Source organism: Echeneis naucrates, chromosome 8 (assembly GCF_900963305.1).
Source record: "Echeneis naucrates chromosome 8, fEcheNa1.1, whole genome shotgun sequence".
Lineage (NCBI taxonomy): Eukaryota > Metazoa > Chordata > Actinopteri > Carangiformes > Echeneidae > Echeneis > Echeneis naucrates.
This window is the reverse complement of record NC_042518.1, coordinates 286,115-300,931: the sequence shown is the minus strand read 5'-3', so window position 1 is coordinate 300,931 and position 14,817 is coordinate 286,115. Positions and strand designations below refer to the sequence as shown.

At 45.7% G+C, this 14,817-nt stretch overlaps 2 protein-coding genes across 2 annotated transcripts in view; both read right to left on the bottom strand.

Annotated features, from left to right (window-relative positions):
* The window catches only part of LOC115048190 (zinc finger protein 260), a 144,209-nt gene extending 139,013 nt beyond the window's left edge, over nt 1–5,196 (bottom strand). The window contains exons 1-4 of the mRNA XM_029509527.1: nt 5,014–5,196; nt 2,791–3,487; nt 1,201–1,832; nt 806–1,116 (exon numbers count right to left, since the gene is read on the bottom strand). Of these exons, the coding sequence (XP_029365387.1) occupies nt 806–1,116; nt 1,201–1,832; nt 2,791–3,264 (1,417 nt within the window). The 5' untranslated portion in view covers nt 3,265–3,487; nt 5,014–5,196. The remainder of the gene's footprint in view (nt 1–805; nt 1,117–1,200; nt 1,833–2,790; nt 3,488–5,013) is intronic.
* Nucleotides 5,197–7,263: 2,067 nt separating this feature from the next.
* Nucleotides 7,264–14,041, bottom strand: LOC115048200 (protein glass-like). Its single transcript, XM_029509544.1, has 4 exons — nt 13,753–14,041; nt 12,955–13,302; nt 12,047–12,294; nt 7,264–11,583 (listed from the first exon to the last, which is right to left on the bottom strand). The coding sequence occupies exons 1-4, from the start codon at nt 14,027–14,029 to the stop codon at nt 11,341–11,343; spliced, it is 1,116 nt and encodes a 371-aa protein (XP_029365404.1). The 5' UTR covers nt 14,030–14,041; the 3' UTR covers nt 7,264–11,340.
* Nucleotides 14,042–14,817: the final 776 nt, after the last annotated feature.

The following is a 14,817-nucleotide window of genomic DNA, read 5'->3' as shown; positions in this document are numbered from 1 at the left end:
AAAAACATCAACATTTTCTGATTTTTTTTTAATCCAACGCATTCAGGAGGCGTAATCTCTGGGATTGTTTGACAAAACTGAACCGGCTCCCGGAGCTGAAGTATAGTGACACAAACAGTAGGAAGCAACTGCAGTACTGATCATTTTCAGCATTGGATAATGTGCTGATTATTTTCACCAGTCAATGACTGACAGGATGACTTCCTGCTGATCACCAAACCAAACTGAACCAAAAAGGCAGCGACTGATTATTGGCTCAACATTACACTAACGTTTCATTGGTCTCAGAGTTCAATACTGAAGGTTGTTCAGTTGATTCAGACACAACATCCTGGACCTGGTCTTGGTCAGTTTCAGTAAAAACTCAGAGCTGGTCACTGAGGGTTTTGTGCTTGTGTATCAGTAAGTACTCCAAGAATAAGTACAGGTCCTTGAGAGAAAGAGATGGGGCTCAGGACAGTTCAGAGATGATCTACAAGCCCCTCAGTATCGCACCCACCCACAGACACACACTGAACATGTGCACACACACAGACACTTGCATAAGAGCAAATCAGTCAGAGTCCACCCTGCCCACAGATATAATGCAAAAAGAGCACAAAAGGTATGAAAATGTAAGAAAAGATTCATAAGGAAAAACTTTATAGGTATTTATAAAAAAGGAATAATACTTTGTTTTTGTGAGGTTAAAGGTACGACTTTCTTTAGCTACTGTCACTGCCCATGGTGCTGCTGCTGCTGCTGCTGGTGCTGGCTGTGTCTGCTCGCTCTCGTTTGTGGATTTGCTCGTGTGCTTTGAGGTGACCCGACTGGCTGAAAGTCTTCCCACACTGAGGGCAGGCATACGGCCGCTCCCCCGTGTGGATCTGCTGGTGTGCCTTCAGGTGCCCGAGGCGGCCGAAGCTCTTCCCGCACTGCGTGCAGCCGAACGGCCGCTCACCCGTGTGGATCTTCTCATGGGTCTTTAACACACCGGAATTGCTGAAAGTCTTTCCGCACTGCGAGCAGGTAAAGGGCTTCTCGCCCGTGTGGATCTGCACATGGTTGCGGTAGCTGGTCTCCTTGGTGAAGCTCTTGCCGCAGTGCTGGCAGCAGTACGGCCTCTCGCCTGTGTGGCTCAGCTGATGAGCCTTCAGCTCCTTCGACTGGCCGAAGCTCTTCCCACAGGTGACACAGATGAACGGACGCTCGCCAGTGTGCAGGCGCTGGTGCGATCGCAGGTCATCGGCCTTGGTGAAGCCTTTGGGGCAGTGAGCACAGACATACGGCTTCTGGCCCGTGTGGATCAGCTGATGCCGTTTAAGGTTTCCCGCTTGGCCAAAGCTCTTGCCACACTGCGAGCAGGTGTACGGCCGCTCGCCGGTATGGATCCGCTGGTGAGTTTTCAGGTTTCCCAGGGTGCTGAAGTTCTTTCCGCACTGAGTGCAGGAGAACGGCTTCTCTCCCTGCATGTTCCGAGGTTTCCTCACCGTTGGGCTCTGGTTCTTGGTTGTGATGACCAAACTCCCTCCACCTCCTGCCTGCCCCGTCACCGTTGTCACCTCCGCAGACGTCTTCCCATCATGGGCAGGCTGCAGCTCATACAGCGCCCCCCCTCCAAACTCAGGGTCCAGTTTGCCGATGCCGTCCATCAGCAGGGCGTCGGGGCGGAGCTTGTTGAGCTCGGTGCGGAGCTCGGCCATGTGGATGGACTCCAGGCCGTTGTGCTGCAGGTGGGTGGACATGGCATTGGACTCGGGGTACTCGGATTTAAGGGCGCTCAGCTCTGTGGCGTAATAACACTGCAGGTCCACATGGTGGTCCGACTTGATGTACTCCAGAGTGTCTGTCACCTGAAACCAGAGGACAGTTTAAGTCCTTTGTCAGATACACAAACAGAATAGAGACCACACCGGAACACGAAGCTTCTAACCCCAGCCAAACAGCTTGAGGTCCAGAGAACCAAAACCCTGACCAAGTGTCCTCTGTGTTGAAGGTCCCCTCAGCAAGGCAACACTTCCACCACACAGTCCAACCAGTTCAAACCTCCTGATCACAGACATTCATCAAGACTCTCAGGCCCCTGGCCTTCACTTCTGTCCTTTCTCCATCTCTGTCCCAGAACCACAAGGGTCCAAAACTGGACTGGTCTCCACTGGGACTTTCCTCTATATACTCAGATAACTCCGTCTGACAGCTTGTGTCATAAAGTCCCATCGACCTGGAACTTATTTTTCCTTCCAGAGGACGTGAGGAGGAAGTGGTTCCTGACAGAGCTGCACACAAACAAGGAGCTGATTTATATACCTGAGTAAATACAAACAGGATCTGTGTTTCAGTCCCTGATCTAGGCTCACTGCTCTGGGAAGAACTGGACCGCACACAGAGTCCTACAGGTGAGAAGGAAGCATGTTTGACTGACTCGCTCTGCTCCGATTGGCTAATCTCTCTGTGTGTGTTTAAGAGGATTTGTGGTCGCTGGTTAATGATCTTAAAACCCAAGACGGAGTGATCCCCCAGGATCAAAATCAGACTGCAGGTCTACGTCAGGACAGTAACATTAAGAGACCTGAGTCAGTATGGTCTCAGTGGGTCGACCGGGGCCCTGTGCCAGTCTTCAGACCTGGACTGACTCAGGACAGCTGAATATAAAATGTTGTTTGACTCCAGCCTGTTTCCTGTCAGCTTCTCTGCAAATACTAACTAATAATCATAATAACAACGACAAAAACAAAATCAACAACATTAACAAAAACAGCCAAACTCATCTGGATTTACCAAGACCAGATGAGACCAGGTTCCATGTTTTACCTGAGAGATGTAGTCAAACACGGAGCTGGGCTCGTAGTGCGACTTGTAGTCCAGCTCTGTGACATCGCTGTGTTGAAACGGGACCAGGAGGTGGTTGCCATGATGAGCGTGATGCTCAGACTTGATGTAGTCAAGGCCGCTGATTTCCATCTTTATTTGGTCCTGGCCCAGCTCTGCGGTGGACAGCGGCTGGATCTCTGAAAGGTCAACGGTCCTGATTGGCTCCAGGTCTCCATCCTCTGGCTCACTCTTCACACATGGCAGCATCACCAGCGGCTCAGCGATCTCTGCCGCCAGCGAGCTGAGAGTGGGCGTAGGGCAGTCAGAGGAGAGAAGGGCCAGAGTGGGTGTTGGGGTGGAGGGGGTGGGCCCTGGCCCGCAGTCCACCTGCAGAGAGTGGTCTAGGGGCGGGGGGGGGGAGCCGCACTCTGGGGGCAGACCGAGGTTCAAACACTCGGTCTCTAAGTCTGTCATGGTGAGGGATGGAGCTAATCTTCCTCACCTCACTCTGTTCAACACCTGAAGTATTGCTGAGGTCCACCTTCCTCCTCCCTGAATCCTTCCTCCACTCCCCCCTCTGCTCCTGAAGAGAACCACCTGTCCTGAGAGAGGAGGGGCTGAGAGGTTGGGGGCGTGTCCCTGAGAGCCTCCTCTGGCGACCCAACAGTGTCACCACCCACACCTGACGGGGACCAGCCTGCAGGGACACAGGAGAGCTTACAGGCAGGTTTACAGACACGTGCATCATCATCAGCAGCAGAAGATATATCAAAACAATCTCACTACACTTTCTGAAACCTGACAGGAACCATCAGACCTCCTAAGGTCATCAATCAGAGCATCTCCTTCAGAAGCCAAGCTGTCAAAGTCTCTGGGTCAGTCCTGTATGTTTCTGAGTTTATTGTGGTGACAAAATAAAGACAATCAGATATTTGGAGCTGATTTTTCATCATTACAGCTCCAAAAAATGAGCAAAATTCCTGATCAGTCAGAATCAGATTCTGGATACAAAGAGATGCTTTTGAAAATGAAATCATAAAAAGGAAAAATCCAAGGGTCATCCATTTCCACGTCACCCGGAGAAAGCTATAACAAAAATGTGAACCTCCTCCTGTTGTGATTGTGGCTGATAGACTTCTGTAATTGTGCTCTTTTTTGAGTAAGTTCATCCCTGATGGCAGAAAGAGTTGTCTCATGAAACTGATAATCCCAAGGGTGGAGAAAAGCCACTTTGAAGCTGAAAAACCGACATTAAAATGGGATCTGTTTAGCTCAGAAACAAGAGGTTTTTACAAATGGGTCCGAGTCACTTCTATTATCTCTCAACAGTTTAATAACGTGTGATCTCTGACAGTCAAAGTGTCTGATGTCTGTTATCAACCAGACAGAAACATGTTCAGCTGCCAGCCTCACATATACAAACCTTCCCATTGTGCTGAGCCTTTAACTGGTTAGAGATTTTGCTAAAAGGCTTCAAAATCTGAGTTGGAGTTTTGCTGAGTGGTGAGATAAAGTTGTTGGTCTGATAGACTGAAGCTGGATGTCTTTATGGAGCTGTGGACCGGTCGCGGTGGAAGCTGCGGTGGCCTCTGAGCACACACACTGAAAAGTTTGCACCGAGTCTGGCTGTCTGTGCTTCAACAAAGAGGCCGGAGGGCTCACACCGAGCCGACCGGCGGTTACCTGTCCAGCCGCAGGTAGCCTGCTCGAGCCGCCACGCAGCTGCAGCTCCAACTGACTGAATCTGGCGCTGATTTGTTCATCGGGGTTTCCCTCCGCTGCCGGTTCTGCAGGACGGCGGCGGAGGGGGAGCAAAGTCCCGGTGACAGAGGAGGGAGGTGCGGGAGAGCCGCTGCTCTGCCGTACAAAGACAGGGCAGGCTGCCATGTCTGCTAGCTAACACAGCTAGCCAGTGGCCATCTTGTTTATCACAGTAACGTCGTTCGCAGCAGGCTAAGCTAACTAGCGGGGTTAGCTGCAGCTAGCACGGGTAGAAAGTGAGAGTGAGGCGGGGAGGAGAGCGGCAGCGGGGGGAGAGGGCCGGCGGGGCGCAGCGGGGAGCACTGACAGCGGCCCCCGCTCCAAAGAAACCGGCGGTGTCAGGCGGCGGACCCAAGCGGCGGACGACGATGACACTGGCGGGCATTATCTGTCAGAGAGCCCGTTAACAGGACGGAAAGCGAGCGGAGCGCAAAGAAAAGCGGCCGGCCGGAGGTACGTTACCTGCGGGCGGTCCGGTTCATGGCAGGCTGTCCGCGTCGGTTCGGTCCGCCGTCCGTCACTGGTAGCTCGCTCCGCCGGACCCGCCACGTCCACCTCGGCAGAACAGCCCGCCGCCTCGCCTCCTCTCCTCCCCTCGGTCCCTGACTAATGCCCTCCTTCCTCCCTCCTTCCTCCGCTTCTTTCCCTCCTTCACTACTCCTCCTTCCTTCCTTCCTTCCTTCCCTTCCTGCCCACCGAAGCTCGTGCCCGTGCGGGCGGGTGTGACGGTAACTACGGTAACGGCAGGAGGTGTGTACAGGAGGCGCGCGCGGCGGGTACGCGCTCCCTACATTGTTACAGATTCACCATCACCTGGAACTCGCGCTCCGCCCTCCCCCACCGGGTCAACTTGGTGACGTCACTCCAATCGCTCTGACAAACCGGAACTTTAAAGTTCACCTGAACAAACTTGAGTCAGTAACGAGATGTTTCATTGGACCAAGCCCGTTCTCATTCAGGTCTACAGCTGTGACGTCATCCAGCCAGAATAATCCGTCTGTCGGCCATCTTGTTTTTTTAAACAAGTAAAGATCATCTTTGGAGGAGAAGGTATTTCTAACCTGTTCTGTATTGATCCTGATTGGGTGGTCCAGGCTGTCAGTCACACAGTAGCCACGCCCATACCCCCTCCCCTTTCCCTCCAAATGAACATCGTGTTGTATTTCAGACAACCAGAAAGTCATCAGGGAGGAGGAGGGACATTTTCCCATAGACTTCAGTTACACTGGATGCTCAGCAGGTAGAATTAAGGTTTGAGTATGTACAGTACGTTAGCTATTAGTCTATTGTGACAGTGAGGAAGCAGAGCAGGGGGGTTAAAGGTCGTTTTTACATCACTGGGACTGAGACAATGACACTCGTCAGAGCCATCAGAGTAAATGTGAACATTTATTTGTTTTATTTAAATTGTAACACTAAAACTACGGTCCGCACGGAGTGAAACGGGTCATAAAAACAAACACACCATCACTATCGCCTTCTTCATTCTGGCAGACGGCTGAAACTTGGTGTGACATTCAAATGGTGCAGCTTTGATGTCACAGGGCAACAAGGTCAAACAGCCAAACACATTCGATGTGTCGAGTTGGCAAATAATTCACTCCAAAACTAATAATGGTCACAAAGGTCAAAGGTCAAATTGCTTGTGGGTTAATTTTAACCTTGGCAATAGAAACAAATTACTTCCATTTCCTGCACTTTTTAAACGCTCTGGTTTAACAAGGAATTTCTTTTGGATTTGGTTTTATTCGAGTGATAATTGCAAAAAGGGCACGTTTTATCAAAAGTGTTGCATAAAATCTAAACATTGACATGATTCGTCTTTGACAGGCAAAGTCCGTTCATTGAGATTCAACAGGAAATAAAAACAAGAAAAACTGTAGGATTTGAACATCGTGTTTCCCTGTGTCATTATTATAAACATACAGCATTAAAGTAAAACTATTCAAATGAAACCACACAAACACTAAACCCTCCCTTTAATCCCCTCATTCTCACGCTTGCATCACACTATCAGAGGATCCGGGATCATTCCCTGAGGAACCCCGGCCCAAAGTTTTATAAACTCCAGTCGTACTTTTATAAACAGAATGTAAAAGGTTCCCTTCAGGAAACCTTCAGGATCATTTTACTAAAGACATCGTTGACTCCGGGCTCAAACTCTAGTCTGGTTTGTATTGACTCCCTTCTGTCCTTCATGTTCACAGTTGAAATCCTTTCCTCTTCTCTCCACACAACCACTTTTCAGAAAACAAATCAAAACTTAGATCACAGGAATCAAGATGAGAAATTTACACAAATGGCCTCAGAATGCGTCTCAGTGCTGAGAATCACTGGATGAACGTCCTCATTTCGAAACTCTGAGGAGAAATGTGTCTAGTTGAAATAATTTTATCATCACAAAATAATGATGATGGCCCTGCTTTTTTTAACCTTATCATCAAATAAAAATAAATTCTGAGTTTCTTCTAATCACCACATACTAGAGATAAATTATGAAAAGAGTAATTATGATTATCCGCACTGACAGTTTCAATATCCAGGAGAAAATCAAGACATCCTGAAAAGTGTTCTTAACACATCTGTTCATTTTAGAAATACAAGGCGAAGTACAATAATTCAAATATTGTTGAAATATCCCAATATGGCCAAGAATAACACAGGATGTGTCCTCCAGCACTCACTGTGGTTATTATCTTATTTTAATTCTTCTGCATTGCCTGATTGGGAAGGAGGGGGGGGGGGTATTTGAAAAGAACTCCATAAATATCCATTTAGGAAGTCAAGAGTTGATTTTATAGGACAAACCTTTGTCACAGTTTTTCTAATTTTTGGATTTTTAGGAAATTATTTTTTTAATTAAATTTTTTTTTTCCAATTTTATTTTTAAATATTTTCTGAATGAAAATTAAAAAAAAACACGTTCACTCTTTTGGCTTCAATAAGAGGTTCCATGTTTTGGTTCATAAAATCAAATTTATCTCTTTGTATGTTCAAGTTGATAATATTTCTCCCTTCCATGGCTTTGTAAACAGTCAGGTTTAGGTTCACCTGTGTTCAGGTGAGCGTGAGCTTTTTCCTCTGCTGGCAGCTGTTGTGTATTTTATCATCACAGTGAAGCAGCTGCTGTGAAAACCACACAAAGCCTGAGTGTGTGTTTCAGCTTCTTTGTATTTTTGGAATTCATATTGTTTTAATTTTTTCTTCTACTTCTGCATTTCCTTTAATATTGCTTTAATTTTAGATCCAGTTTGTCCTCATTACTTGTTTACATTGTTGCTATTGTTCTTTTACTGACTGCAATCAAAACCGATAATCATGGTGTGTAAAATTAAGTTAAAAAAAAAAAAAAAAAAAAAAAAAAACACATTGTCAACTATATGATGATTTTTTGATATTGTGGCTTATTTTAAATCTGTTTGGCTCATCGCGTTGTAAATAAGCTTAAATATTTCAGAGCTTCTGATTGAAACTTTAGAAACATGAATTGTGACTGAATGAAAACGTATTTTGTATTCAAACCTGAGAGACTTGAGTCTTTTGTGTGGTTTTTACAGCATCTGTTTTAAAATACTGAGATGCATTCAAAATAAAAAACAAATACACATGTAGTCGAAGAGCAACGCTGTACAGCTCCTGAGGTAATGAGGTCTTTGTGGAAAAAGGAAAACAACAACTGAAATGTAACAAGAAAAATGAGGTATCTGAACATGTGGAGGCTGAAAGTGCAACGATCAGATGAGGAAGATGCTCAGCATTGGCAGAAAAGCGGTTGAGAAATTCCAACATTATCGAAGCTGAAAACAAGTTGCGTTCAGAGGCATCAACAGGAAATGAACCTTTTCATTTGTGACACTTGTCTGTGGTGGCCTGATTTTAGTTCCACATTGTTTTTGTTTTTTGCTAATGAACGTTCCACAACAGCTGTGAGCAGTCTCTGTTCAGGAGTTTCTTCTTTCAGCAGAATTCAGGTTCATATTGCTTCAAAATTTTCTTTGAACAAGTTAAAAACTAAATCACGTCTCACTAGAAAAAGTCGGTTTGCAGATTTACAGCGTAAAAATCTGATTGTTCGTCCTGAAGCGCCACAAAGAAGAAACAACATCGACACATGAAAACCACGATTAGTCCGTCAACACTTCACTTCCTCCTGCAGCACCAGGATGGCCCGAGAACCCAAGGAATGATTCAGGTACCAGGTACCGGTCCAGTCTGATGGGGGGTTTTTAAACAGTCAACTATAACTTGATTTGGGCTAATTGTATTTTATCTTTGACATTAAACAATAATTCTTTTCCCCATATTCAGATTTCGGTCTGATGCCTAAATAGAAAACTTTTTGAATTACCCCTTAGGTTTTCAAACGACTCAGCTCTGTAAAATATATATATCAATTAAAAAATGAATAACTAATAGAACTAATAGTTTTAGAATCTCAGAAGAAATGTGTGAACCTAGAAATTATCATTATCCAAAGATTAGATGTTAGGTCTGTTCACGTTTTCATTTAAATTAAAACATTAATAAACTTTTGAACTTTGGGGCTGAAATATACATATGTTTTTTTAATTTTGTACTTTTTATTTATCTCATGAGACAATCAGAGGATAAGAAAAACACTAATAATTTAATAAGCCAAAGTTCTGACTTTGTCAGAACTGAGAAATTCTTAATTTTAGATTTCATTTTTTTGGTGAAAAGAGCTTTCTTTTTTTTTTTGAGAATTTTGAAAAAAATAAAATAAAAAACTGACCCCCAAAAAACAAATAAATACTGCATTTTATAGAAATTATTAATTATTGGTCCTAATCATTTCATTAATTTTGCTATTTCTTTTTGTACTTGTCTTTCGGTAGTTTATGTCAGGAATTTCTACTAGAAAAAAAAAAAGTGAAATGTCACAGACATCATGAAAAGGGATGATTTTCATTAACTAATTTAAATCAGAACTTTCAACAGTCATATTTTCATTTCATTAATGCACATTTCACTTGCAGAAATTCTGAATTGAAACCATTATCTGTTTTAATAAGCATACATTTTGATTTTTACTAATTTAGTGAAGCAAATCCATATTTTTCCTTTTTATTTTTTTGGGTGGGGACATCTCACTTTTTCCTTTCTGATAGTAATGAGCTTCCATACGGTTTGTTTTTGTCCAATCATTTTGCCCGTCGAGGTATTTGTGCGTTAAAATGAGGTTATTGAACCAAAATGAGCAGGACCAAGGAGTGGTGAAGGAAGGAAGGACAACCTTCCTCTTCTCTCTCGTTTTCCAGCGGTTTTGTCTTGAAAGTAAAAACTGTACAGCAAACATGAAAAAGGAACAAACTGCTGAGATTCACATTCAACAAGTCCAACCAGAAGATGCCACTGATGCTCTCAGGTGAACTCTGTTGGCTTTGCTTCCTGTCCAGGTAGAAATCCTCAACGATATGACAACAGATTCACCTGACGATAATCCAAAAAACACCAAAGGAGGAAGAAGTAGAGTCTGTTTGTCAAGAAAAACAATAAAGGGCACTTTAAAAACAACCCCGTAGAAAAATCAAAGGTCACTTCTTCCTGTGGGAGTGACACTCGAGCTTTAGAGGTCCACCACGACCTGATCCGGATCAGGAAACTGGCTCCGACTGTTTGCCTGCTGAGGCCACCCATTTATTGGGGGAAGGGAAAAAAAAAAAAAAAAAAATATATATATATATATATATAAAAACCAACAGAGACCGACCGGCAGCAGCTGGAGCTGGTTTTCTGTTGAGGGTTGTGGAGGTTCTACAGGAGTGTGCGTTTTTCCCTTTGTCCTCAAAGGCCCTCCCCCTCCCGGATCGGTCAAATTTGCTCCTGAACTCAAATCCCTTTAATCCTTTTCACTTCCAGAGACCCTGAAAGCTGAATTATTTCTCCTCAATATTAAATAATTTAAGATAAAGTCTGGAAAATCATTCATACTCTTATTTTGCCTTTAAACTCCTCAGCTTCCTGTGGACCTGTTGAAGCCATCGCTGTAATGAGAGGTGGACTGAGGATCAGGATGAGCTCTGAATCTATATTTGTGGAATCAGATCCAAAACAGAACCTGAACTGGCTCAAAACTGGTCCTGGTGACTGACCATGTGACCTTCCTCCAGAGACTCAGTCATAATGACTAGTTTTTCTTTTTACCCTCTGATGTCATTGTGATGTCATCAGTTAACCCTTCAAGATCTTGTGATGATGATCTTCTGGGTCTGTAAAGTCAACATTTTATCTCCTGACCATCAGGGGGCGACTCCACTGGTTGCAAAATAAAAGTCAGATTATTTTGAAGTCGGGCAGCACGGCAGCAGAGTCACAGCGATTCTCTCTGGGTTCATTGGTGACTCTAAACTGTCTGTAGGTCTGTCTGTCTGCCTTTGGGATTGGCTCCAGAACCCCCCGTGACCCGGAAACAGATCAGAGGAAGAAGATGGATGAGTGTATTGAAGTCTATGGGAAAATGTACAGCGTAAACATGAGTCCAAGTTTGTCTGATGTTTCCTTTCTAACCATCCTACTCCTCTCTGCTCCTTCACCTGGCCACCTCCTGCTAGCGGTTTTGGAGGAAGTTTAAGGATCTAGAACTGGCTTACCACTCTCTGTGGTTCTGGTGTCACCTAGAGCCCAAAGGTCACACGACAAGAGGTTAGGGATTAGGGATTTTATTTTTTCCACCCTTTCCCAGCTCAGGTTCTGGTCTGAGGTTTTTTATTGCTCAGATTGTCTTGAGCCTTTTTCTGTTTCCAGTTCAGCCCAGGAGACCTGCCAGTCTCAGGACCGGTTCCCGGCATGCTCCGTCCGGATGTGGCTGTGTAGGCGCATCGCTGAGTAGAACCTTTTCCCGCACTCAGAGCAGCGTAACAGCGAGGAGGCGGTGCCTGCCGGAGATGAGGGGGACGTGGTATCAGCGGCGCTTTCTGCCACGTGGGTCTGTCGATGAGCCTTCAAGAGAGACATTCGGCTGAATCTCCGGCCACATTCCTCACACTCCGACCAGACTCTCCGCCTCTTCTTCTACAGAGAGAACAGCACCAAACAACCTATCAGCTCAGAGCAACAGCAGGACCATTGTACATCCAACACTAACTGAGCACCTTTTAACTCTGACCTTTGACCCTTCTGTCATGGCGTGACCTTCAACATGCAAAACTGATACACCTCTCTTGTCTACAGTGACACATGACGATCAATTCACTCAAACATCAGAACCATCGGACCAGTCAACAAGCTTTCTGATTTTTATGGCAAAAACACATTAGCTAAAAGAAACTAAAAGGAAGTTAGGAGTGGGGGGGGGGGGGGGGGTGAGGAAGGACAGGAGTGTGGAAGCCTCACTGTTGGTATTTTAGTTGAAACTTTGATTCTTGCCCATGACATCACAGTTCTGATGTCAAAAGTAAGAAAACCTTTTATTTCTGATCTGTCAGTTCAGCTCAGATGGAGGAAAAGCCTTTCAGGTGAAATCTGAATGCTTCACCTTCCGCCCTTTCCCCTCCTCCTCTTCTTCCTCCTCTTCCTCCTCCTCCTCCCTTGTTGCCAGGGGCGACAGGCAGGTCGAGCCGAGCGGTTCGATGCCGTCTTGGCCGTTGTTGGCAGCATCAGTGGCGAGAGCGGCCATTGTCTCCTTGGCAGTGGGAGCGTCCTCATCCTCATCATCCAGTAGTTGAGACGGCAGAGTCAAGAGGCGGTGGAGCATGGAGGCCGAGGAGCGGCGCCCAGAAGACCCTGGGGAGGGCGGGGCATTAATGAGTTGATCTGACATGGTCTGAGTCAATGATGAAATATTGTTATTATTATATGAATTGTTGAATCATCTGTGAAAGCTCTCAGTCATCCAGGTCATCTTAGTCTTGGAGTGTTTAGTGCAAAGGAACTGGACTTGTTTATCTTGTTTGCAGATGTTTTGCTCTCATCCAAAAGGCTTCTTCAATTCTTCATTCCTGGGCTCATGTGACCTTAACGAGTCTCATGATGCCAAGGGTCCACATTTTTGGTGATTGCCCCCACGCACTCTGAACTGAAGAAGCCTTTTGGATGAGAGGCGAAACGAGATAAGGAAGATAAGGAAGTGCAGTTGCTTCCTACTAAACAGTCCAAGATTAATCATTGAATTATTATCGAATTGTTTAACAAACATGTTTTTGTTGATTCAGTTTTAAAAGTGTGAGCTTCAGAATAAAACCAACAGATTATGTTTCACACTTTTACAGATGAAAATGAAAAGAATCAGCTGTGGACACAAACTCTGATTTCTGTTATGATTTTTCAACATTTTTTTATTTATGTGTTCTGATCCTTTTCTTATTTTGTATAATTATTTTCTTTTCTGTTGTTGTTTTCTATACAAATTATTTTTTTTAGTTTAGATTTGTCCATCTGAGTCACCTGTGGGGCTGAGGGGGGGTCCAGGTGAAGGTTCGGTGGCAGTGGCGGCTCCTCCCACTGCGGTCCTCTGACAGTCTGCGGCATCATCATCAGGAGAAAACACCTCCATGTCCTCCAGAGGCGTCCAGCGGGGGTCCTGCTGGGGGGACGAGGGGGAGGGCTCCAGGGTTACAGCAGGGGTGGAGAGAGGGGCTACCTGCCCACCCCCAGCCTCCCCCAAACTCCTCCCCCCTCCTCCGGCAACCTCCTTTATCTTCCAAACATCACTGCACCACTTCTGACCAAAGACCTTGTCCAGAATCGGAACCCAGTCCTGAGAAACCGAGAGAACCGGGGGCCGGTCTGGGTCTGGGGGAACGGGGGGGGGGGTTACTTTAGTGGAAATCCTTCAAACATGAACATTATAATCAGCAGAATGTGATGATGTTACACAGGTAACCACTGAGTTAGCATGCTAACCCGTTAGCTCCATGTGAGAATAAACATCTTCTGAGAACTGGAAATTAGACTCTACCATCCCCATCCACCAGGGGGGCGGCATCCCTACCTGCTCCTTTTGCCAAGCAACTTTCACACAATTATGAAAACTGCTCATCACGCAATGAATCGTGGGATATGTAGGACCGTCTGATGAACAGGTGTTCATCAGACTGTTGACCAAAGTGCTTCTTTTTCATTTCACAGTTTCCATCAGGGGACGATCTGATGGAGACTGTGACCATGGTTACCCTGTTACCACGGTTACAAGTCTCAGGCCAAATGCAGCGACAGTGCTGTTGACCCCCCCTCCCCACTCACCCTCTGTCTCCGCCCCCTCTTTGGACACAGTGACTTCAGCCAGCTCCTCGTGTGTGTCGTCTGAGCCGCTGGGCGACGCAGAGTCGTTTTCTGATCCTCTCCTTCTCCCCCCACTTCCACCCCTGGCCTTCTCCCCTCCTCCTCCCCCTCTGCCCAGCCTCTCCTCCAGGATCTGCTGCTCTCGCTCCATCTTTGTGATCTCCAGCAGGAGGTCGTCATATGAAGCCTCAACGATCTTTGTCAGCTCGCGCACCGCAAAGTCCAGGACCTGCTCCATGACCGACTTCAGCTGGTCTGTAGGTGAAAGAAGATAGCACCATCACCATCTTATCTAAATCCGAGACCACATACTGGCATCCTAAGACTCAGTCGGCTGCTCATCATATTGATGATATTTATTTTACCTTTACATTCATTATAGATGAAGCATTCATTTTTAACTGAAAAGTCAAGTTTGTTAAACGTTAGGGGCTCAGTCTGCATTTCAGGGAGCTGTGCTGTGCCACAGAGGAGGTTTAACAGACTTTCCTCATCTAAGTAACTAAAAACAACATTTTGGTTTAATTTTCTGCTGTGAAACTGATGACGCATCTAATTGTCCATCTTGTGACTTCAATTCTTTAATTAGAATGCTTGATTGGTTGGTCACTGCGTGCATGTGTCCATTTCCTGTCTGTTTAAATCCAGATCACGGACTGGGGGAATCCCACCGGTCCCGGGTCTCTATGGGGTTAATTTAATCACTTACACTAACAAACCCACAGCCTTTTCTCCTTCCTCCTCAGTGTGCGGTGTGACCCTTGACCTATACGTGTTCAGGTCATGGCCTCATTAACTCACTTTGTGTGTCATTGTGTTGTTGTGGCATCAATTTGTGTTGGATCCCATTTAAATCTCTAAAAGCTTTGTTTCCCCCTGCCGTCATTGAATAAATCTCTGGTCTGTTATCAGGCCTGATCCCGAGTCCTGAGGTTTTGAGTATTCGTGGCCGTGGCGTGCCATGGCCTGGTTTATGGGGGGAGGGGGGAGTTAGTAAGGGAGGTTTGCGTGTGAGCTGTGTGTTTG

Coding starts and splice junctions, on each gene's coding strand:
- LOC115048200 (XM_029509544.1), bottom strand. CDS start 14,029: ATGGAGCAGGTCCTGGACTTTGCGGTGCGCGAGCTGACAAAGATCGTT. Junction 13,303..13,752: donor AGAGGGGGCGGAGACAGAGG/GTGAGTGGGGAG, acceptor CCGTTCCCCCAG/ACCCAGACCGGCCCCCGGTT. Junction 12,295..12,954: donor ACCCCCCCTCAGCCCCACAG/GTGACTCAGATG, acceptor CGCCCTCCCCAG/GGTCTTCTGGGCGCCGCTCC.